The sequence below is a fragment of the Lissotriton helveticus genome, chromosome 4_1, assembly GCF_964261635.1.
Source record: "Lissotriton helveticus chromosome 4_1, aLisHel1.1, whole genome shotgun sequence".
In the NCBI taxonomy this organism is placed as follows: domain Eukaryota; kingdom Metazoa; phylum Chordata; class Amphibia; order Caudata; family Salamandridae; genus Lissotriton; species Lissotriton helveticus.
The window spans coordinates 1,027,409,585-1,027,435,295 of NC_136063.1; the positions used below are offsets into that span (position 1 = coordinate 1,027,409,585).

The 25,711-nt window shown below is 45.9% G+C and overlaps 1 protein-coding gene across 1 annotated transcript in view; it reads right to left on the reverse strand.

The window, feature by feature from the left end:
• Window positions 1–25,711, reverse strand: part of MTRR (5-methyltetrahydrofolate-homocysteine methyltransferase reductase) — a 415,823-nt gene that overhangs the window by 342,663 nt on the left and 47,449 nt on the right. Inside the window, exons 4-5 of the mRNA XM_078687627.1 lie at window positions 23,647–23,764; window positions 15,810–16,173 (exon numbers count right to left, since the gene is read on the reverse strand). Of these exons, the coding sequence (XP_078543753.1) occupies window positions 15,810–16,173; window positions 23,647–23,764 (482 nt within the window). The remainder of the gene's footprint in view (window positions 1–15,809; window positions 16,174–23,646; window positions 23,765–25,711) is intronic.

Sequence of the window (25,711 nt, forward strand, 5' to 3'; positions counted from 1 at the left end):
ACGTCGCTGCCCTCTATGCCATTGTACTCTACATCACTACACTCTACCCACTCTATTTACTCTCCACCACTGCACTCCTGCCTGCACCACTCCACTTTACTCTGCACTACTCTACTCAGCAACACTGCACTCTCTGCCACTAAACTCAATGCCACTGCAATTTACTCTGCACCACTCTACTGCACTCTATGCCAATGTACTATACGTCACTACATTCTACATCGTTCCACTCTACGCCACTGCACTTGAAGCCAATCCACTCTAATCTACTCTGCACCACTGCACTCTATGACATTGCACTCTACGCCAATGAACTCTAGTCTGAAGCAATCTACGCTGCACCACCCCACACCATGCCACTCTATACTACACTGCTACACTCTACACCACTGCACTCCACGCCAATGCACTCTACACCAATTTTCTCAAAACCAGTACTCTCCACCAGTCTACTCTGCAACACTGCACTGTACGCCATTATACTCTACTCAGCAACACTGCACTCTACACCAATGCTCTCTACTCTACACCACTGCATGCAATACCATTCTACTCTGCAGTCTCCACCACTGAACTCTACACCACTCTACTCTACACCCCTTTTTGTGGTGCCACTGCACTCTACTCTGCACCACTCTATTCTAAGCCACACTACTGCACTCTACGCCAATGCACTCAATGCCACTCTAATTTACTGTGCACCACTGCCCTCTAGGACACTGTACTCTACGCTGCTTCTCTCTACTCTGCACCACTCTACTCTATGCCATTGCACTCTTGCCCCCACCATTGCACTCTTCGCCATTTCTTTATACACCACTCCAGCCTAGGCCTCTTGTTTCTACTCTGCACCACTCCACTCTACGCTACTCCACTCTAAGCCACTCCACAACACTGCACTGTATGTGACTGGACTCTACGCCAATCTTAGGTGGGGCTGGACCGGATCTAGCGGTCTAGTCCTCCTGGGAGGCAGGCTTTAAAACGCTTTCTGTCTCAGAGCCTACCGAGAACGCTTGGTTGGTGGCAGCAACCTAGCCCTCTGGGAACTCTGAAATTACTTGTGGTAATAACGCTGTCACTGGCAGACATTGTAGCAGCTCTGGCGCGATCAAGGCGCTAGCGCTCGAGAATCTTTTTATGCTCATTTTTAAAATTGTAGTAATATTTTACTTTACATACCGACTGTAGTGATTGCATCTTTGCTACCCGCCCTGTTCCATCGCGGCTTGTGCCGTTTGTGTGGAGGGTGAGGCGAGCCGCCATCTTAGGTGGGGCTGGACTGGATCTAGCGGTCTAGTCCTCCCGGGAGGCAGGCTTTATAACCAATGTGCATACAGGAGCGCAGCGGACGAGCGCAGCGGGCGCGACGAATGCGCGCCGAAGTCGCGCATAAGTCAAGCCCGTCTGCGCCCGTCCGCGGCAGACCGGGGCTCAGGGCCACAACCCCTGGTCAAAAACATAAATACTCCTCTTCTGAGTTACTGTTACTTAGACCCTCTATATGTGCGGAACTCGCCCTTCCAGCTTATGTTTTAAAACGTGCTGCCACCTATGGTATTTTGAGGCCAGAGTTCACTATTGTTAAAACCCCCAGGCCAAGCCCCCCAGATTCTCTCCCACCCTCTCCCAACCTAAATATCATTCTTAAATGTTCATATCTTAACACTAGGTCCATGGTTAAGCACCACCTGGACATCTTTCTTTATCTTCAAACTGAGCAGCCAGACATTTTATTTCTCACGGAGACTTGGCTCAATGTAGACTCCCTACCAGACATTTTGGCAGCGGTTCCTTCCGATTACTACATTTTGCATGTGGATAGACCCGCTGATAAAAGGGGCGGGGGGATCGCTGTGATCATTCGTAACTCCCATAAAGTCTCCCTTTTACCGTCCCTGGACCTCACATGCTCAGATAATCTGATTATCAAAATGGATAATAATAGCGGCACTCTACTCATGATCCTCATATATCGCCCCCCTCAAAATATGCCCACTTTTGCGGCAGCCTTAGCAGAACAGCTTGCTCCCTTAATAATCTCGCATAAAAAAATTGTGCTGCTAGACGATCTTAATTTCTGGCTGGATTCGGCTGAGTTAGATACTCAGGCAGCTGCACTGAAAGATGTCCTCCTAGACATGAACCTCATTCAACAGATTCACCTCCCTACTCATGTAAAAGGGCATAGCCTTGACCAAATCTGGTCTCAGAACATCCCTCTGGCTATTAATTCCATCATGCCCTGCATCTGGTCAGATCACTTCATGATCAAATTTACCATGACCATCGAAAATAGTAGGAAACCTCCGGTCCAGACAGGAGGCAAATCTAGAATCTGGAAGAATGTTGATATTTCTGCTTTCATTGGCACCTTAACATCCTCCTTTCCTCCTTTAGATCGGGATATTGAAGAAATGGAAGCAGCATTCTCTAGGTGGCTACTTCAGGCAGCTGATGCTTATGCCCCTTGCACCAACTTTCCGAGATCTCGCCCCAATGACGCTCATAGGTGGTTTACACCTCTCTTGAAAAATCTTAAACTTGAAGTCCGTCAAATGGAGCGTAAGTGGCGAACAGCCTACTTAGAAGTAGATAGAATTAACTATTGTAAGACACGAAAGGATTACCAAAAACGTATTCAGGAACATAAAACTGATTACTTCTCTAAAAAGATCCTTAATGCCCACAACAAATCCAAAGAGCTGTTTAACGTTGTGGAGAATTTGAGTGCTAGCGATAGAACGTCTCTCCCGGTAGTTCCTACTCAGGAGCTTTGCAATTCTCTAAATTCATTTTTTTCCGATAAAATTAGCACTATCAAACAAAGCATCCCCATCACTCAGTCTCCGCTCTTACTGGCTGACACTTTCCACAATACTGCGACCCTGAGTTTGCTCCCCCCTGTGGATAGCACTATGTTACTCAAACTTCTCGCCAAAGTTAAATCAGGCTCCCCTGATGACATTTGCCCCCCTTACATCCTGAAAGAAGTGGGAACCAGTATTACTGAGGGTATACTTCCTTTATTGAATGGAACTCTCACTCAGGGTAAAGTCCCCGACAACTTTAAAAAAGCCCTTCTCATTCCCTTGATAAAAAAAGTAGGAGCCAACCCGCAGGACCTGCAAAATTATAGGCCCATATCCCTGCTGCCTTACTGTGCCAAACTTTTGGAGGCTCATGTCTGCAACAGCATCTCCAAATTTTTGGAAGAATCAGAGCACCTTGCACCGAACCAGGCTGGCTTCCGCCCATGTCACTCTACCGAGGCGGTTATTCTTTCGGTGCAGAATACTCTGAGACGGAATGCGGACGAAGGAATACACCAGGCTCTGGTGCTACTGGACCTCTCGGCTGCTTTCGACACGGTCGACTATAACATCTTGGTCGACCGTGTCGAGCAGGCAGGTCTCAGGGGCCCGGCGCTGAGCTGGATTCGCTCATTTATCACTGGGCGCACTCAGGCTGTCAGACTGGGACCTTTCACTGCCCCCACTATACCTTCCACCTGTGGAGTCCCTCAGGGCTCTTCGTTGTCACCCCTGCTTTTTAATTTGTATTTACGTCCCCTTCTGTACTCCCTTAGGAGGGCCAAAGTGACAATTTTCAACTATGCAGATGATTTGCAGCTCATTTTTCCTTTAAACACCAAGGACGCTGTGGTTGAATTTCAAAATACTATGTCCCACATTTTGAACTGGATGAACTGCAGTCATCTGAAACTTAACCCTGGCAAGACCGAATTGGTCTTGCCGGGACAGAGTGCTCTTAGTTGGAACCCCAGCTTTTGGCCTTCCAGTATGGGAGCCCCTCCATCCAAGTCCTCCTCGGTCAAGAGCCTGGGAATACACATTAGCGAGGACCTTTCTCTCAAAAAACAGCAGTTGTCTCAGCTAGTTTCTTCCAGCTGAAGAAAATCAAGAAAATCGCCTGCTTCTTTTCCCCAGCTGCCCTCACTCAGATTGTCATCTCCCTGGTTCTGTCCAGATTAGATTTTTCCAACAGTCTTTATTTTGGCATTCAAGTTGGAGAGCTAAAACGCCTTCAGCTGGTTCAGAATCAGGCTGCCAGACTTCTCCTGAACCTCTCTAAGAGGCAGTCTGTTAGACTCGGCCTGAAACAGCTACACTGGCTGCCCGTGGAGCAGCGTGTGGCTTTTAAAACAGGGTTCATTTTATTTAAATCTCTGCATGACTCTGGCCCCCTTTTCATTAGAGAAATGTTTAAGAGATACATCCCTCCCCGCAACCTCCGGTCTATCCACAAATCCCTTCTGACTGTCCCACCCTACAAGAGGAAACGTCTTGGAGGCAGCTGTTTTGACCATCTTGCAGCTGGCTTCTGGAACTCTCTTCCCCTTCACCTGAAACTGAATGATAACATCCTCAGTTTCAGACACTCCCTGAAAACTTGGCTTTTCACTCAGGCGCATTGCTGAGCTGCTCCCCATCTTCTGTGACCTTTGCGTTCGTTCCTTCCTACAGCGCCATGAAGCCCCCGGGCGTACGAGCGCTTACAAATACATACTAACATTAACATCTGTTGCCAATGATATTGTAGTTAGGCAAGGTTTGTTTGTTCCACCGGTGGGTTTGAGAAGAAGATCATTTCATTTGCTCAAGAGGAACATTTGGGTATTACTGCAACTATTAAAAAGAATAAACAAATCTATTTGTGGCCAGGTATAGATGGTCAAGTTAAAAGATTTGTCGAAACATGTGCAGTGCTTATGTTCTGACAAACATTGGAAGACGTCTACCACTCATTTGTGTCCTGTGGTGTGGCCAAATGGTGCATGGGAAAAATTAGGACTTGAATTTACTGGACCTTTCAATGTTTTTAAGGGTGACAAAAGATTTCTTATAGTTGCTATAGACTAATTTTCTAAATGGTTGTACTTTTCTTTTGTCAAAAGTGCAGATACAGCTTCTGTTATTTCTTTTTTGTAGCGTTTGTTTTGTATTGAAGGAAGGGTTAAAGAAATTGTTACAGACAATGGAACTTATTTTATTTCTGAAGAGATGACCAGGTTTTTGGAGAAACATAATGTCAAACATATTCTTGAACCATTGTATAGCCCAGCTTCCAATGGTCTGGTCGAAAGGGCCAATCGGTTGATAAAAGAAGTTGTGCAAACAGCTGTGGCCAATAAGTTAGATGTAGCTGAGTATTTATACTACAAAGTGTGGAACTATAACATTACCCCACAAAGTACTACAAATGCTGCTCCTTTTATTTTGTTGAGAGGGAGAAAACCAGTTTCTGTGCTTAGTCCAACGTGGTTGTTAGATGAAGTTGAGATATCTCACAATCTTGACTTACAAAGTGTGCGTGCACATGTCAAAGAGAAACAAGACATGTACAAACATAGTCAAGACGAACAAAGGCATGTGAAAGAAGGTAATTTATCTGTTGGTGATTGGGTTTTGATCAAAAACCTATAAAGGTCATTAAAGGACAATCTAAGTGAAAGTATTGAAAATAACTAGGATGGCTGTTTTATTACAAAATAGAGGATGGTGGAATAGAACTGCCTTGGCCAAAGTGACTGTAGAACAAGCTAAAATTATTATTCAGAAACTTGGCAGTCAATGTAGTACAAGAGAGTAGGAAAGGAGTGATTGATTTGATCTTGAATGGTTGACTCATTCAGCTTGTAATGAAAATCTCGGTACATGTACTAACAATGATAATGCCGTTTCTGGAGGTGATGGGGACAACTTGCTTAGGAATAGTTCTAGGATAAGATCAGCTCCTGTTTGCACCCAGAGATTATGTGTATTACTGATTTTTCTTCTGTTCATTAAAAAAAGGGGGGTGTAATAGCGGTTAAACTTAAAAATGTAAGTATTGTATCTTTAAATCTTTATATGTCACATTTAGAATGCATGTGTGCCAGTGCACTCTTGCCCCCACCATTGCACTCTGCGCCATTGCTTTATACACCACTCCAGCCTAGGCCTCTTGTTTCTACTCTGCACCACTCCACCCTACGCTACTCCACTCTAAGCCACTCTACAACACTGCACTGTATGTGACTGGACTCTATGCCAATACACGCTACACCACCAATCTATGCCAATGCACTCTACCCAGCACTGCTCAACTCTACCCTCCGCCAATTTACTCCACTCTGCACCAGTACACTCTGCGGCACTCTACTGTACTTTACGCCACTGTGCTCTTCCCAGCACCACTCCAATCTAAGCCACTTCACTTCTACTCTGAAACAATCTACTCTACAGCACTGCACTCTATGCCACTGCACTCTGTCACCCTACCCCACTCTGCGCCACTACACTCTATACTGGGCTACTCTACACCCCTGTCCTCGCCGCCACTTTACTCTAAATCACAACCCTCTACGCCAATGCACTCCACATCACTTTACTCAAAACTAATGCACTCTACGCCACTGCACTTTGTGAAATGCACTTTATGCCAACTACTCTGCACCACTGCAATCCATGCCACTATACTCTATAACACTCTACGCCACTGCATGGTATGCCGATCTATTCTACTCTGCACCACTGTACTCTACTCCACTGCTCTGTGAGCCACTCTACTCCGCTCTATGCCATTCTACAACACTACTCCACTTTAGTACACCCTACAATCCTCCCTCTATACCACTTTATTTCTTTCATTTCTACAACACGCTACTCAATTCTACTCACTCCACTACACTCCACTATATACAGATCGACTCTACAACACTCTTCTCTACTCTATGCCATTAAACTCTCCTACGAGACTCTAGTCCAGGCCACTCCACTCTAAGAGAACCTACTCCGCTCTACGCCACTCTACTCCACTCTATGCAACACCCACTAGGGCACTCCAATCTGCTCGACACCACTCCATGGCACTCTATGCCACTGTAATAGGGGTTAAACTTAAAAATGTAAGTATTGTATCTTTAAATCTTTATAATTCACATTTAGAATGTATTTGGGTAAGTTTTCTGGAGTTATGGAACCTTGATTCATTGATTGGTCTGCTACTGTGGCTGGCAGTCATGGGTCCTATTCATGAAATAAACCTTAACTCTACTTTATTTACCTCGTCTGGATTTCCATTCCATATTATGAAAATCCAGACTAGGTAAATACGCCATTCTGACACTGTACTTCAGTCTACGCCCTTCCACTCGACAACACTCTACTCCTTCCACGACACTCCACAACACTCCATGACTCGACTCTACTCCACATTATGACACTCCACACTAGTCTACTTTACCCCACTATCTTTTAGCGATGCTGAACCACAGCCACACTTGAGTACAAAATGGCTAAAACATGTTGTCAAAGCCAATAGCTCTTGCATAGGCAAGACCTATTGGCTTGGCCATTGCTTATTTTTTATGTGTTTGGGGTGTTCATGGAATTGATGAGCTTAACTGGCATGATAACGGACTGCAACCACTTTTAAAGTTTGCATATGGTAAATGTTTTGCAAACACTATTGATGACTTGTCATTTAGGTCAACTGTAGATTCTTGCAAACATTTATTTTGATAAGAATGTTAGAGACAAGATGGAGGATGAATACCACCCAAAAAGGACGCCAACTGGGTAGAGGATCTGCTCAACTCCTCTTTAGCGAGTGAAATTGTGCACTAGCTTGATTGGCTGGACCCTTTGAATTTGGAGGATGCATACACTCTAACTGGCAGTGGGTGTTTGTCTAGCTGCTTGAACCTAGACTTACAAGCCAGAGCTTCCTGCAGGTTGTTGAACACCTTTATGATCTGGACCTGCATGGACCCTGATGCTGCCGATGCTTCCAGAACATTGAGCAGAGTGTTTGCTGTTTCCTCCTAGCCATGAAAAAAACAGAAGAAGCAACCTGGATCTGAGCTGAGTGACAACTTTCCAAGGCGATCACAGTCTTACTACACAGGGTTTCACATCTTTTATTCAGTGCCTGATTTGCTTTGTGGGCATCTGGTTCTTTAGAAGTCTGCAGGCCTGGAACAAACCCTCAGTGATCTGCCCCCATCACCATTGAGGTGGTTCCCCCCTCGAAGGAGGAACCATTGACTTGGAGCTCTAGGATCCTATAGGCAGTGAGGCGTTCCTACTTTGGGCAACCAACACCACAAACACAAAATCCGGAAAATGGGATTATATGCTGGACCCCAGTAAATGTATTCTTCAAACTTCGAGACAGTCTCTGTCTTTTTCAGGTCACTAGGTGCATTGCCTATCAGTTAACACTGCTTTTGCTCTCTTGTTTTCAGTGTTTATGACCATTAGGCTAGAGAAAACAAAAGATTACTAATTTGTAACAAAGTAACTTCCTTCTGGTGAGAGCAGAGCAAATCCTTTATTTTGCAGTTTGACTGCGGTCTGCTATTGATTATTATAATGTTTACAAACAATATTTAATCCTTTCAATGCTTCCGTTACTGCATTGTTGGAGGATTGTACTTTTTGCTGCCGAACTGTGTCATTTGCAATCATCCTGTGATCATAAACTGTACATAAAGTGCATGGTTTAAAGCCCTGGTTTTATTACCGTATTATTTTACGCTATTGTTCCACTGTGTTGTTTTGTTTACTTTTCTATCATTTGGTTCATGGGCAACATGGTGGGGGTTTGGCTGATCCCGTCGGGGCTTGAGGTGTGCTCGGGCACACGACAAGCTATACGCTTTCAGCCTTGCATTCCGGGCCTTGGGGACCCAGGCGGAGAGAATAACACAGAGGACAGGGTGCTGTAGACCCTTGTGCCCCGTGTTCACGTGGGCGCTCACTTTGGCTGCACCTGGGCATAACATGTGCTGCAGGGGATCGGCCGCCATCACGTGCCCACAGTGTGTGTCATTTGTACTCGCTTGGCAGGAGCCCTGATAACAGCGGACTTAGGGTGAAAATTGAGATAAGTGGACGCAGTTTCTGTATTGGGTGGGTTCTTTCGCTGATTTACTATGTTGGCGTGAGAGGTGTGTGAGAAGGGCATTGGGGATTTTTGCCATGTTACTTGTAGATTATCTCACACATGTGCAAGGGACATATTGAAGATGGCGATATTCATCATAAGGAAACTACAATTTGAATCAAAACACATGGTACACAACCAGGCTACAACACCACTTAAACTAATTAGCTGTGATGTGCGTCGGCTTAACAATCAATGGAAGTCACATCTAGTGCAAACATACCTCTCAAGGCATGAGGCAGGGATCATATTTCTCCAAGGAACTCACCTGACACAGTGGGAGCACCAGCCATTTGGACCCACATGGGCGCCACATAAGAACTTTGCATCATATTCCTCCTATTCCCGTGGGGTTGAGATCCTCATTTGTAATACAGTACCATTTACACTGCTAAACTGCCAAGCAGACACTCAAGGCTGCTGGAAACTGGTCATGGGGACTATTCATGACATGTAGAGTGGTCCTTCTTAATATTTATGTCCAGTACTTGATGTCCTAACAAATACATGCTATACCTATGCTACCTTGCCCATGATCTGGAAAGGGGGGGGGGGGGGGGGCTTCAATCTGGCCTTGTCCGGGTACTGGAACTGCTCTGCGTAGGCGACCGCCCACTCCCCCAGGCAGCTGTGGCACTCTGTAAAATTATGGAGCTCTATGACTTGCTAGAAGCGAGGACAGTATAGCACCCACATCACACAGACTTTACTTACTACTCATCTGTCCATGACTCTACCTCTTGGATCAATTACTGGCTAGTAGCGCCCCAGGTTATGGGACTGGTGCAAGACACCACCATCCTGCCTAGAACGTTATCGGACTACTCTCCAATTGTACTGTTGCTTGGGATCCCATTCGCTTCTCGACAGACACTGGTGACTGAGGCAGAGTGAACTGCGGGCCTGGTTTTCAAAGCTGAAATCAGGGGTAACATCATTGACTATTTTTAACGCAATGAGGGCTCAGTGGCAACAATGGTGGTGCTTTAGGACGCATTTAAGGCATATATCAGCAGAATGTGCATCTCCAAAGGAGTTGGTATATTGAAATTAATTATATCCAAACTCGACATGCTTCAACGTAAAATCAAAAGTCTCCAGACTGAGTACGATGCTGCTCAGGACCCCACATTCCTTGGACCCTTACAGAAAAGCCTTAGAGGATTTCTGTGACACTGCAGAATGGGAAGTTCTGAATCGAGGGAAGCAAACAAGAGCTTGCGCTTATGGTGAGGCTGACCGACCAGGTAGAACTGTGACCTGGGTGTTTAAATCACGCACACCACATACATCTATTGCTGGTATACAGGGTTCAGATGGGGCTATGAAAACATCCATTAAAGATATTTAAAGGATTTTCTGTGATTATTATGAACATTTGTACTCACCCAGAGCCCAACACACCCTCTCTGAAATCACGGAGTACCATGACAGAGTGGCACTGGCATGGGTGAAGGGAGACATTCGGGAACTGCTTAACTCCTCGTTCACGGTGGGGACATTAAACTGGAAATGACTGCACTAGCCAGTTGTAAAGCTCCAGGATGTGATGCCATCTTGGTGGAGATCTAGAAGGAATATGCAGACTTGCTTCCACCAAGGGTGTTTGAGGAATATGGTGAAGCTATTGAGAGGGTAGACTGCCACAATCAATGACAGAGGCGGTCATATTGGTTTTCCTGAAGCAGGATCGCAATCCAGAGCTGTGCGCCTCTTACTGGGGGGCGTTGCTATTGAATATGGACAATAACATCTTTGCTAGGATTCTAACCCAGAAACTGCAGCGGCTAATGCAGCGAATGGTCCTGGATAATCAAGGAGCATTTATACCTCAGATCTACGGCACTGAATTGGCATACCCGGATGGCTATGTTGCATAGAATCAACCCAGCACTACTGGCAGCAGTGATTTTATTAGACGAGGAAAAAGCATTTGATTCCATGGAGTGGAACTTTATGAGAAAAGTCTTGTGGAGGCTGGGTCTTGGGGCACACTTTCTGAAGTTGATTGACTTACTCTATACATGGCACACTACCCATGTGCAGGTCAATGGTATGTTAACAGACCAGTTTCAGATTGCCAGGGGCACACATCAGGGATGCCCATAATCCCCACTGATCTTTACGTTGGTAATCAAGTAGCTGGTGTGTTGACTACAAGAATTCCACTCTCCTAGAGGGATTCTGGGGGAAGCAAGCTCGGTGTTGCTTTCCTTATATATGGATGACACTATCTTATTTTTACAGCACCGGTAAGAAAACAGACCCGTCAGAGATATCATAATATTTGTGGGATACTCTGGCCTCCAAATTAATTGAGGTAAATCTGTGTATTTGCTGGGCGGTTTTGACGCAACCCTTGGACAAAAGAGCCCTGGCAGTCCCGGACACATTCCTTTATTATCTAGTGGCACAGGCTCAGCAAGCACACCATTGGAACCACGATACAATAATGCTTATGCATGAACAAGTTGAAAGACCCATTGTTATGCCTGATTCGTTAACCACAGTGGTAGCCCATATACCCCACTGCAGAAATGGGTGAGGTGGATGTTATTGCCACCACGCTCTACGTTGATGGACCACCGCAAATCATCTGGGTATGGATATGGTATACTCTTCACTCTTGCTGGTTGACAACAACCACCTTTTGTAACCATTACTCAAGCAATATTCAGTTGCCCTTTTGAAACGACTGGGGTTTGAAGTGTTGGGAGATCTGTTCCCTGATGGAAAGTTTCAACAAACTAAGAAATCCAGGAGTTGAGGAGGAACAAATCCACTGGCTAAGCCAATGTACCACAGATTGAGGTACACGACAAGGGCAGCATTTTCTATATTTCTAGAGGCCCCTACGGAGCTGATAGTGCTGACTAAACTTATCCAAAAAGTCAGTCATGACTAAAACAATATTGTATATCCATCCATGAAGAGGTGGGTGGAGTGCCACTGCCCCAATTTGTCATACGGGGCTAGGAGAGAGTGGGAATATGATTTGGGGAGACCAATTCTGGATAAGAACAGGCGATATTTCTGTGCTCAAGTGAAGGACGCCCCTTTAACATACCAGCATAAGCTACTTCACTTTAAATTTCCTATACTGGCTATACTATACGCCTAAACATATTGCAGATTTAAGCCTGCAGGACAATCCAATGTAAAAAACACAAAGCGATCACTGTTGCCTTTCTGCATATAGCCTGTGGCTGCCCTTAATTAACCCCTTACAGAGGCAAGGTGCTCGCTATTCTGGCAGACATGCTGGAGATCCCTCTGGACCGCACAGCTGAACTCACCCTTCAGGGGGCTGATGAAAGACCTTCCCATATCAATACGATGCTTCACAACGATGGCATTGCAGGTGGCTAAGTGGCAAGTAGCGGTGCACTGGATGTATCCCGCGATTTCACGGAGGCATCGTGGCTAAAGGATATGGCCTTCAGCTGTTCGGCTATAGAGGAACATAGTGATCTTATGCACCCTAAGGCGTGGACTAGGGATTACTGTGAACTCCATAGAACATATTTGAGGGCAGGGGCCACTACTACAGCACTAAGTCATAGCTCTGCCTCTGGGGAAAAGGTGGGCTTACACATGCTCAATCAGGGGTCCTCTGCCTGCGGATGACGCAGTTGATTGAGGAGATCTAGCATATTGTGAAGCTCCACCAATATGACACTTGTTGTTGTTAAAGTCTGGAATTTATGTATGCTGCCTTGTTCACTATGTACTCAATGTAATGATGTTCATGGTGAGTGAAATGACCAAGGACCAGATGTAGGAAGCCTAATTCTGGTCGGTAACAGCCGAAATTACCGAATTTCGGCCTTTACCGACCGGAATTAGGCTACTGAGATGTAGGTGCCCAAATTGCTAATTCGGTAATTTACCGATTTGGTATTTTAAGGAATTGGTAAATTACCGATTCCTTAAAATACCTAATCGGTAAATTACCGAATTAGCAATGTAGGGAGCACTGAAATGAGTGCTTTCCCCTTTTTGGGATTCGTTATTTACCACCAACTACAAGTCGGTGGTAAATAACGAAAAAAAAAAAGCAATTTCATGCAAATTGCTTCAGTGCCATGTTGCAGACATACATGCCCTTAGGGCATGTATGTTTGCAACATGTGCACCCATACACAATTGAGGGGTGCAACAGGGTGTCAAAGTGACACCCTGCCGCCCTTCAATGTATTCCCCCTTTTACCGAATCGGTATTTACCGATTTGGTAATTTACATTCATTCCTATGGGCCTCCAGGCCAATCGGTATGATTCGGTATTTAAGAATAGGTAAATTGAGATTACCTACATCTGGCCCCTAATGTTTACTTCTTCCTCGGATGTTTGATAAAACTGATAAATGAACAATTAAAATAAAATTTAAAGAAAGGTTCGTAAAAAAAAAAAACTCACCATTTAGTCTTGCTTTTACACTTGGGGTGCTTTAGGTTGCAAATGTGTGCCTCAACAACGTTGCAAAGCTTTTATAAATCTTGCTAGGACTTTCACAAAAAGTATGAACTTTTAAAAAAAATAGTAAGACATTCAGTTAGAGTAGATTTGCAAGAGAAATAGCAAAACAAACCCCATCTCTTGCTAAAGCTTTTTTCAAGACAATTCTATAGCAGCAATGTATTTTTTTGGGAAAGTTCTACTAGAAGTGAAGTTAGGAAGATCAGCAAAATTCGCTCACCTTCAATGACGAAGTTTAAAATCTTTGCACCCCTATTTTACGCCCAGAAAATGAATACGCCTGCCTTGTGCTTTCTTAATGATTGCGTCAGGATAGTAAATGTCTTTCTCTTGAGGAAGTCTTAGCCCCTAATAAATTTGTGGGCATGGTTTTTAGTAGTACCTTCTAAAGGCTCTTCGACAAGCACTTTCAGGGTAACCCCTTCCTGTTTCGTGCCCCCATCTCCCACAGCAAAATAGTCCAACTGTGCGAAAGGATCAATGAATAGGGTAGACATTCAGGCCTATAAGCCGACTAGATGCCCGCTCTTATTTTCTGAATTAAGCAAAGAAAATGGATAGTTTGTTTCAGTATGTTAGTTAGTTGTATTGGGGGTGGAACGTTTGTGGAACTGTTTGGGAGAAATTAGGATGTCCCTAATCATGAACAGTTCTTTCATGAATTGTAGGCCTTAATATGTGCTTTTGTTCCAAGACATTTTGCTAAGAAAGGCTCTACACTGCAACGATACCTCTGTGTTTTCACCTATCCTCTATCAGCTTTCTTTTCCCATTTTAGCCTCTATCAGATAGCTCCTTACTTTACTTAGAATGTTTTAATTTATTCAGCTAATAATGTGCACAGCTGGTCTAATTTTCTTTCCTACACAAAAGGGTTATACGGTCTACATTTGTTTCTAGAGGGGGCAAAAATATCAAGATTCGTTTCAAAACTTGGTGCACCCAACTCAGTCGAAGTAAAGCAGGAGGCTAAAACTTGAGGAAAATATCTGTTTGTGGGTTCTAGGGTGCTGCACTTCCAGAACTGTAGAAAACTTTAAGAACATTTGAATTGTGGTTAAAACAAGTAACAGGACAGAATACATGTCTTTTGGAAATCCAAATAATTTTTCGTAAGATTTAAATTTTCAATCCCTTTCCCTTCTATTCGTTATTGTCTTGGTCAGTCTCTTCTTAATGCTTAGTTTAGGATACACTGTTCTATTCTTTATTCACCATACTAGGAACATAATTAGTTTAAATGCATATTAAATTATTGAAACATGGATAAATAATATATTCTCTTTTAGTAATTGAGGTTTTGTATTGCTTTCACCCTTGCACACATTGGTTTTGGATAATGTTACAGAACTAAATTTCGTAATTGCCATCCTGTGCTGGGTATCCATCACACAGACATTTACATTTGCTAGGAGAAACGTAATGAGTATCCGTTGTTACGGAGGTCAAGTCCTCCATTATAAAACAGGACTAGATTCAATCATATCTTGGAGGAAGATACCAAAGGACTAGGATTAGTGACAGAGTCATATGAGAGTGAAGCCTCACATTTGGAGAGACATGATGATGCTAGGATATAGAAGGTTTGAAAGCAATCTCTAAAGGCAATCGCAAACTCTCCTCCACACCCTTCCAGAGTTCCTGGCGCCTTTTAAAAAATGTCAATGCTCAGAGATCATATTTTCCTCAAGCACTGATTAATATCAGTGATCCATGGCTGAAAGGAAAGGTGCAACAATTGTTTTGGCTTGCATTACCTGTTTAATAGTGCATTGTGATGCATCTGCACCCTAAGCCCGTAGTATGCCATTCTTTGCAACCCTTGCCTATGGCTTTAACTAGACTTGCAAACACAAGGACATGATGGACGGAGTGCTGAAACTTTTCAGACACTCACTCCCAGTCACAGATCTAGGTTGAATCCTTGTGTTTGCTTTAACTAGACTAGTACCGCCACAGGAATTATATCAGGAGGCAAGCTCACATCTCATAGCAAGTGCAAGGATAAGTACTCCTCAAACAAAATCCAGTCTCGCAAACATTATCTGCAGCATTGGTAATCACATTGTTCTACATAGCTTTCTGTGCTCGATTCAAGTGCTATGTTGTTCTGTCCTGGTGCTGCAAACATTTCACTTTGTTAACACTAGAGAGATAATAAATCACATATTTGAGACTCATCATGGTCTGAGGACTATAGTTATTCCTCTGATGAAGGCACATTCATTCAAAATCTGTAGTTACACCAACTAGCACACATATTAACCACATCAGAGACTCTGCTACCAAAATCAAAAACAAAAAGAAACAATAACTAGGCATTTGCGCGCCATCATTACCTGTTGGCTATGTGAGAACTTGCAGAGCCTTTCTTCTTACCTGGTTGGCTGCATCTTGAAGCTGCACATCTATATATGCAGGAGGAAGAGCAGGAATATTTAAGGCAACCTGAGAAAGAGGAGGGATGGACCAGACAAGGGAGGGTTCAGAGTCCTGATTAGGTTTGTCATGTTGAATGTCTACCAGATTCTGCAGTGCTGGGGTAGCTACAGAAGGCGTTAATGTCAGAAGCTGCATGTGCCGGTCCAAACTGGTTGCATTCTGCATGTCCTGGTCAGCCACAATACCGTTCGTTACAGGCTGGTTGACCTCAGTGGAGCTTTCTTTATCTTCTCTCAACATGGCTTCATTTTTCAGGGCAGCCCAGAGTCTTTCAATCCATGGATCAACTACTATTTCCAGCCTGTAAACAAAAACATAAGATGAGAGAGTGAGCACACATAAGATGAGAGAGTGAGCACACAACCAGGTGCTTCATATATATTAAATTCATTAATAGGAGAAGAACTTAAGAGTGAAAAACATCAACTTTTACAAACATAAGAGAGCAAACATTTCCAAAGAAAATCTAATGTTGTGATCCCCCTGCAGCCTTCCATTCGGGGGCTTGACACTACAAGCAAGGTACGATGGAAGGTGTGGTTCGAGCATATATCTCCTACATCAGGAGTTAGGCTATATCCCCACTAAAACAGGAGTCCCTACTTCACAGACTCTACATCAGGAGTCACTACATCACTCATATGTTTTTCTACTTCTACTTTAGGAGTCACTACATCGCAAAGAAACATTACATCGCAGTTATTTATAAATAAGAATTTTAAAATATTTATATACTAAAAGTGTGTGTGTGTGTGTATATATATATAAACTCCTAAAGGCTAATTTACATGTCATCTAGCTGGTGAATGGCCCTGAACAAGGTATGAAAATGGCATCCAGAGCAGAGACAAAAGGTCAGAGTGTGGGGAGGTGGGATTTATTTCTCTGGCAGGAAGATCAGTTGGACTGTGTCCAGGAACCTAATTTACTTCAAAGGGGCCTCTCCTGTGACAAGCAGATGTCATAGGACAACTGGACAGGCCCCTATGTTATCCTCCCAGTTCAGCAGGCACCAAATCCGATCTGGGGAGAGTAGCCCTTGAAACTGGTTTAGAGTGCCGCTCGTAGCCGCGGACTTCAGCTGCACAACTCCTGCTGGAAGGGGAAGGACTACAAAGCCCAGGAGCCCCTCTACCTCACCACACCGGTGATCGCTGGCTCCGCCTCCACGCGGTATTTAGCGGCTCGCGGCCCCCGCTTCGCGGGACGCGCGCGGGCGGGCACCGGGCAAAGCCCGGGCCAAGGGAGGGCCGGTTTGAGCCCGTTCGAGTACGGTCGAGGACGGGACGGGGCCCCCCCTTACTTCTGCAATCAAATTAACATATAAAGGTTAGTACCTGTATAACAGTTCGCCTTTGTTAATTTGACTCTTTTTGTAAAAACTATTGCAATTGAACCGAGGAGTAGCTGTTTTGTAATCCCCTCCTACAAGGACTACTTCCAAGGTGGGGGAAGGGCAGGAAGTCGATTCCTGGCGGATCGATTGTGGGTACTCTGGACCAATTTCTTACTAGGGCCTCTTCCATGTTGGCACACGAAATAGAAATGACCAAAAGGAGGTTATCCCTGGATCCCGCCTTTGACAAACGGTCGTCCATGGGCAGGTAGGCCCAGGCGCCATCGCCAAATCAACGACAAATTATAGATATTGCCACTCCAGGCGACACTGGCGAGGGTAGCCAGTTACCACAAGTTGAAGGAGGCCCGCCTATTTCCTCAGATAGTACGGATGCCACACCAGTTGTTCAATGTGTTTCTGTCCAAAACTATGAGCACCCCGGACCATCAGCTTCGAGACTGCAAACTCGATCTGCATGCAGTTCTAAAGTGGGGGCTAAACATCCTGCACTAGATCTAACTCCTAAAAGGAAGCGCGGAGGAGCCCCTCTGAAAAACAGGAAAGCGAAAATCCAGAAATGTAGTAATGTGGGGGAAAGCCCATTGTTAAGATAAGAACTCCTAACAGTCCTGTTACATGTCAGCCTATTGTACAAGTGACTACGCCTATATTAAGCTCTGGTGATGTGAGCCCCCCTGAGTTTGGAGAAGACTTTTGGGCCAAAATGGAAATTATTTTTACTAAGACTGGTCTTCCTCTTTATGACAGACTCAATATTATAGAAAATAGACTTTCACGCCTTGAACTATTGTTTGCTCCTGCCCAGATAGAGGATGGAACACGGTCAATGGTGGTAATGGTAATCTAGAGAGGCTGTCTAGGCCAATTAATGTAGTCTGCCACCACTCTGCCCCGTCTGCTGTGAACAATGTAGTTGATTCATCCCCCCCATTTGTACCGTTAAATGACCTCCTACCTCAACTTAGCGACAGTGCTGTAAATAATAATCCAGTAATGAGTAGAAGTATGGAGAATGGGGGGCAGAGGGACTGAGAACCAACAACCTCCAGCAAACAGCACTACGACCTGTGATGTTTCAAAAAAAGTACTACCTTGTATAGATCTCCCTCCTGAGTCCATACCGTATGTGGTGGTGCTTGTAGGGGTCCCAGTTTTGAGCCAGGGGAAGTGAGCTCAAAATAAATGTATCCACTGGCTGAACTATAATAGGCTACTTCCCACACATGTATCTAGCGAAATTCTTTTTGCTCGACGAGTGGATTAGGTGGGGCCACGGAAAAGAAATATTACGGGGCACTGTGTCGTAATTAATTTTAGGAACAGATGGGCGGTTGAACATATTTGTAACTGGGACCCAGTACATATAGTAATGCAAATTCAATCCCTTCCCCTAACTTACTTCTATCCTGCCACTCCTACTGATTTTAGTTTCAATAGAGGAGGTCGTTTTTGGGGGGACCGGGATATTCTGGGTCCTAGTGTTCAGGATCGGCATGCTAATTGGAAGGGAGCCAATATCCACACCCCTAGACTGGCTATGTTTCCCCAAAACAACAGATTCAGTGTCCTGGACCAAATAGATTGACGGCCGAAGAGCTGCCTGTCCCTATTCCCTCACATTGACGTTCAGGGCCCATCTGTAGTTAGGGAAGGCTCTGAGGCAAATGTTTGTCCTACTATTTTACCTAGTCCCCAGGGGGGCGAATGTACCCGGGAGGTTACTAGGGGTATCGATAGGGGGGGCAGTGGGAGTTAGTTGGTTGGTGTTCTGCTTGGAGTTTCGTCTCCAGAAATACAGGAGGGCGCAAGTTGCGTTGTATTCCCGATGGTAGCGGGAATGAACCATGATAGAGTCGTAAGGGAGAAGGTGCCAAACCCTAGCGGGGGGGAGTTTACTGACGGCCCACTCGCTGGGGACGATAGCTGCATTATGGTACAAAAGGAAATCCTGGGGGGAAGACTAATGAAAATATTAAAATTCTCTCCTGGAATTTGGCCGGGATTAAAAATAAATTACTATGCCCAGATTGGGGATCGTTTGTAGAGAAGTTTGATGTTTGCCTAATGCAGGAGACGTGGGCGCTGGAAGACAACCAGAGGAGAGGTTTTGCCACTTTTAGCATATTGGCCACAATGAAGGGTAGGGGCAGACCATCGGGGGGATTAAGCGTTCTGGGTGGGTACTCACATGGGTGCTAATGCAGTGCAGATACCAACTAATTCCCTCGATGTACAATGTGTCCTTTAAACGCTCCCAGATAATACACAAATTGCCCTACTTAACATCTATTCAAGGCCTATCCAGAGTGGGCAAGAGTCTGGAGTAATTGATCAATTGAGGCAGTTCATTTCGACTCTTGACCCAGCAGTTATTCTAATAGTAGGGGGCGATTTTAACTGTCAGTTTGAGCCCCTCACTGACGTATGCTTAGATGGCCTAGACGACGAGGACCAGCACTGGCATATCCCGGAACCTCAGATTCCATCAGTTAGAGCATAGACGCCGCTGGTCCTCCAAATAAATTTGTTTACCTTTTCGTCATCTTTGAAGGCATGTAATATTTTGGTTGAATACAGAGCATGGGACAGGGTTCTAGATTTTCAGATCCATCCGAGGAAAGATAATGACCACAATGCCCTGGTTATGACACTTAAACCAGGGAGTTGGGGCCTGTCTAACACCGCACCAGAGCCCAATTCATTACAACAACCTCTCTCGCTAACTAACAACAGGCGGAGAGTTAAATGGCCACACATACAAGGTTCTCTACATAAACTCGCAAATACATATCAACAGGCCGTGCCACATCTAAGAGAAATGGGAGAGGTTGGGGAAATAGATATGCATTCAGGATCAGAGGACAGGCCTCTGGAAATACACAACCACTTGACTTCCAAACTGTATGATGTGTTCTACCCGGAAGGAAGAAAAAAGGCAAAACTTGTCTCAGCCCATCCCTGGTACAATGCCAACTGCCGGAAAGCCAAAAAAGATTTGTTAATTGCTGTAAAAGCTAAGAATAAGATAAGGATCAAGCAATGTCGGCTTAAGCACAATCGGGTCATCCAAAGGGAAAAGAAAGATTGGGAAACCGATAAATGGGATGATCTTAGAATTGCACTTCAGTGCAAGGACTCGAAATCTTTCTGGGCAATTGGTAGTTCTGAGGGTAGGGTGGGTAGATTGGCGAATGTACCCAATATAGCTGCAGCAGTTTGGGAAGTTCATTTTCGAGCCCTGTATGCATATTCGGGCGATGACGGTTCTTCAACCCCATTTTCAGGTCTCCTCCATGAGCATCGATTGGAGGGGGTATGGAAGATTACTACCCGTGAGGTTGAAGCCGCCATCGTCAAATTACCACCAAATAAGGCACCTGGCTTAGACAAGCTCCCAGGGGATTTATTTCAGTCTGAACCGAAAATATGGGCTCCATATTTATGTGTTCTCTTCAATGCTATATTAAAGGGCATGGACCCGCCGGATACCTGGCGTGGTGCAGAGATAGTCCCTATCTACAAAAAAGGCTGTCCTCTTAAACCATCCAATTACAGGCCTATCAACCTGATAGATGTCACTCAAAAATTGATGGGAGGGATTGTTTTAGACAGAGTCCAGGGTTGGATCGAGGAAAACGAGATCTTGAGCCTTTTTCAAGCTGGCTTCAGGATGAGTACATGGACTGTGGACCAGATATTCAGACTTCAGGTCCTTTATTGGAAAACGGTGAGTGTGGAGGGTGGCAGCCTCTACCTCATCTTCGTTGACCTGAGGTCTGCGTTTGATCTGGTCCCTAGGGATAAACTGTGGAGTGTACTGATCGATCTTGGTTTACCACCTTATCTCCTGGACGTGCTAATGAAGCTTCATACTGATACTTATGCACAAGTTAGGTGTGGGAAGCACGGAGAACGGTCAGCCCGCTTCCCAGTGAAACAGGGGGTGCGCCAGGGGTGCGTCCTGGCCCCTACCTTATTCTGTCTATATATTAATGGGCTTATAGACCACCTACTTGGAGTAAAGGATATCGATGCCCTGAGGCTAGTCTCAGGTCGGGTGCCCGCGTTGATGTTCACGGACGACACTTTGTTGTTGTCCAAGACATCAACGGGCATACAACGAACCCTGGACGGCTTTGCTGATTTCTGTGCACTGAGAGGCCTGGAGATAAATTTAGATAAAACTAAATTTATGATTTTTAATCCTCCTAGGCAGACACGCCCAAACCCACTTCTGGACCGAATTCCATTGGAGCGAGTAAAGACCTTTGAGTACTTGGGCATTACTCTCGCAGAACATCTGGAATGGGATACCCAGTTAGCAAAGGCTGGTCTTAAGTTAACCCAAGTGGTGGGGGGGATTCAGAAATTGCACAGAGTGTCTGAGTTTAAGCCAGCCGCCCCGTCATTGAAATGTACAAACTACAGGCTAGAGCGGCCTCTTTGTACGGGGGAGAACTCTGGGGACACCAAAGGCCTACTAACCTCATGAAGGTAGAACATACATTTATGAGGAACTTATTGGGTCTTCCAGTGAGTACTCCGTTAGTACCCCTTCGTATGGACCTAGGGCTACTCCCCATTGAGGAGGAAGTGGCACTACGGCCACTAACGTACTGGAGAAGATTATGGTCAGTGCCTGAACTTGCTTACTATAAAAATTAATTTCAGGAGATCTGGGCTGTATTGAGAACAAAGAAAACCCAGTGGCTAACACACATTAAGGCAACTAGCATTAGGATTGGCCTACCCGAGCTCTGGGAAACACCTCATGTAGCTTGCCCAGCGCTAAGCAGGGCTGATTTTGTTTGCCACTTTAGGCACTACAATCTATCATCTCCCCATGTGAGTTCCACAGTTGGAACATTGACTATTGAGTTTCTTCAAGTAAAAGAAGATTATAAAAAGGAAGATTTTTTAGATTTGATTTATCCATCACTGGCGAGGAAACTATACATGCAATTCAGGATGGGTAGTCTTCCACTCAAGGTGTTAACTAGCAAATGGGACAGTAATAAGAACACTGAGTGTCCAGCATGTAAACACAATCTTGAAAATGAAACTCGTGTCCTTTTTTTCTGCCCTGCTTATCAGCCTGTACGGAAACGCTGGGTGATACCAATTTGCAGAAACCTAGGTTTCAGCCAGTGTGCTCAAGCTTTTAGAGTCTTAAAGTAGGACACCTACCCCCCATTATTTTTGCCGTCTCGCGTTTTTTAAACGGTATGTGGAAAAGACACAGACATTTTTTAATGATTTAACTGGACAGTAGGAATATTTGTATAAAATGTAATGAACTCTTTCGATAAATAACTCAATGTTTAATTCGTTTTATGATGGGATGGATTAAGTCATAGTTTTAATCTTGTGAATAATGTGTGATATGATTGAGATCAACCTTGTATTGTTCTATGTTATTTAATCTTTTTATTCTTTGTTATGTATGTATTTTATCATGCACTTTTATGGTCCGTTGTGACCGAAATAAAGTTATCGAATGGAATGGTTTAGAGTGACCATTGATGAGACTGCTCATTAGCCCCTGGCCACACCTCTTGGTTGGCACACAGACTCTTAACAAGGAAAGAAGGGTTTCACCATTTTGGATTTCAGAAGTGAGGGGTACTGTGAGTTTGTTTGCAAGAGGGCACACTGGAAATGCTGCAAAAGTGGGTAGGATTACGCCTGGGAACGTTTATCCCATTGATTAGGGAGGGGCCAGGAGTCATTACCACACACAAGCTAGTGGCAGGCATACATGTGGCATTCTGTAGCACCTCCCTCAGACCACTGCTGGACCTGAGGAAGAACAGAAGAGGACTGGTACTGCTGTGTGTAACCTAACAGGAGCTCTGAAGGAATGAACTTGATCCTTCTTTTACCCAAGGCACAGAAGTAGACTCCAAGGGTCGGTTGGATGGACACATGTTTGGCTTCAGGGCTAAAATAATCTCCAAGGGGCAGTTTCCTACAACTCCCAGCTGACCAACATCAACTGGACCTGACACAGACTCTGTTTGTAGCCTCCGCTGGAGTAAGTCCTGACCCCAAAGTGATGTTCCCGAGGTCCTAGTTCCCTTGGTGGTGTCTGACTGGACTTCTACTACCACCCTTGAAACCTGGGACTTATAAGATTTTTGGTCTTGAAGAACTCCGTAGGATCAACACCAACCGGACAAGCTGATCTACCCAAGGTGCGATGCCACTGGGCCAAAACAAGTTTCTCCCTCTTGGAGCTTCCCCACATCAGCAAATCAGATTCAGTGGGACATGAACAAGAAGGTACCTGGCCTCGTGGAGCCCTCATTGGAGAGAGCCTTTTGCCAGTTATAGATTTAGGAGTCTCTTAACTTTTATGAGGTTTGCATTAACAAAGGCTTGGAACGTGTTAAGGTAGGAGAGACATATCCTTACCCGACACAATCATCTGCATATCCAGTGTCACAAAAATGTTGGGCACCCAGTTCCTGAAGCCGTTTATCTATTATTTTTCCACCGTTGCAAAAGAAAGTGTATTCAGAATCTCCCAGGGCTGAAAAATAAACAACAAAAAAAACAATGAAAAAATGCCTGCATTTTAAGATAAACAAAGGTCCATACATATCTATCCACTGCTTGCTTGATAATTTTTGATTGCATGACTAGGTCACTTCTAATATACCCAAATAAAAATCCCCTATCCTTAACGCGCACAGAAATTGAAACAATCCAGAAGAAATATAAAACTATATCACACAACCCCGGGTGCGGGATTGCCCTTCTCCCGGTCATTCGGCAGTTGCAGGGCGGCGGTTCCGGCGGGGTGAGTGAGAGGGCCCCCCCTCGTGCCGGTGCCTATACCCAGAGACCGGGCCTCGTGGGGGGCTGGGGAAGCCTTGAGGGTGCTGTCTGGTCTCTCCTCGACCCCCGGGGACCTGAGCTGGAGGCGGTGAACCGGTCCTGTGGTGGTTCCCCCCCGGGGGACTCCTGGACTTCAGTGGCGGTTGGCCTGGTCTGGTGCGTGGCCTCGGGGGTGCCCCGCAACGAGCTGGTGACAAGAGACAGGCCAGGAGGGACGGCGCAGCCACGGGGCAAGGACGTCGGATAGCTGCTGACCTTCGCTGCTGTGTAGGCCCCGGGCACGTGGGCAGTCTAGTCTGGTGGGCCTGATTTGGTGGAGGTCCCCTGCTCTGACCGTGGTGGTGGGGCCCGAGATCGAAGGCCGCATCTGGCCGCGGCCCCTGGAGGACACGCGAAGAGACTGCCCTGTGCCCACATTATCAGCCCCGGGGGGCGGACACCGGTGGTCGAACGGGCAGCTGGAGGCCCTGGGTGCGGCGCCGCCAACGGGGCCTTGCCGACTAAGTGCATTGTGACATCGGCGGGCAGGTTGGCGGGGGTGCCGTTGGCTGGTCGAGGCCCCCATTGATGGATGGCGGGCCCCGGTTCGGGGGTGCAATCCCCCCTTCCATCCTTCCTTCTTTTCTTCCCTTGGGATCGGGCCGGGTGACGGAACGGCCTGCGGCGTACCTGAGCTGAGGAGGATCCTGTGTTGGTGCCTAGCCCAACTTGACCTGAGTTTGCCGGGGGTCTGCTGAAAGCCATCATGACGAGGGATAAGGGCGGTGGTGGTTCCACGAAGCATGGACCCATAGACAATTTCACTGGCCCGGGAGCGACGGGTGGTACCGCGGGAAGTCCCCAGGAAGCCATACCTGACAAAGGGGCCCTGATGGCGGCAATCACCCAATCCAGGGATATGCTTGATGCCAAAATTGGTGCGGTGGGCGCGGATGATATGTTACTATGCCAAGATCTACGGAATGCGGTGTCCCGCTTCACAGAGGCTGAGACCCGAATCTCAGGGGTGGAGGATGATGTTTCAGTCCTCAAGCAGAAGGTGGCAAGCATGGAAAACATCCAGAAGGGCCTGGCGCTCCTGGTCGAGGATGCAGAGGGGCGGGCACGGCGGAACAACCTGCGCTTCGTTGGATTCCCGGAGGGGTGCGAGAATGGTAATGTGGAGCGTTTCCTCAGACAATGGCTGGAAAGCTGGCTCCCTCCCGACGCGCTGTCCCGGTGCTTTGTCGTGGAGTGCGCCCACAGGGCGCTCACTCAGAAACCGCCGGTGGTGGTTCATCCACGACCAATGATAGCGAGGCTGTTCAACTATCTTGACCGTGAAACCGTGCTGAAGCAGGCCCGCATCAAAGAACCTTTGCTGTATGACAATCATCGCATCCTAGTGTTCCCGGACTATACGCGACTTGTGCAGCAGCAACGTCAATCGTTTATGGCGGTGAAAGCCAGACTGAGAGACCTCAGGCTCCCGTATGCCTTGCTATTCCCGGCTCGTTTGCGTGTGGTATATCAATCCCGCACCCACTTCTTTGACTCCCCGGAGGAGGTCTTCAAGTGGACAGATGAAACCGTACAGGTGCGGGTGCATACGCCACCTGGGCTGCAATCTGATTCATCTCTGAGTGAGGGGCCGTCGAAG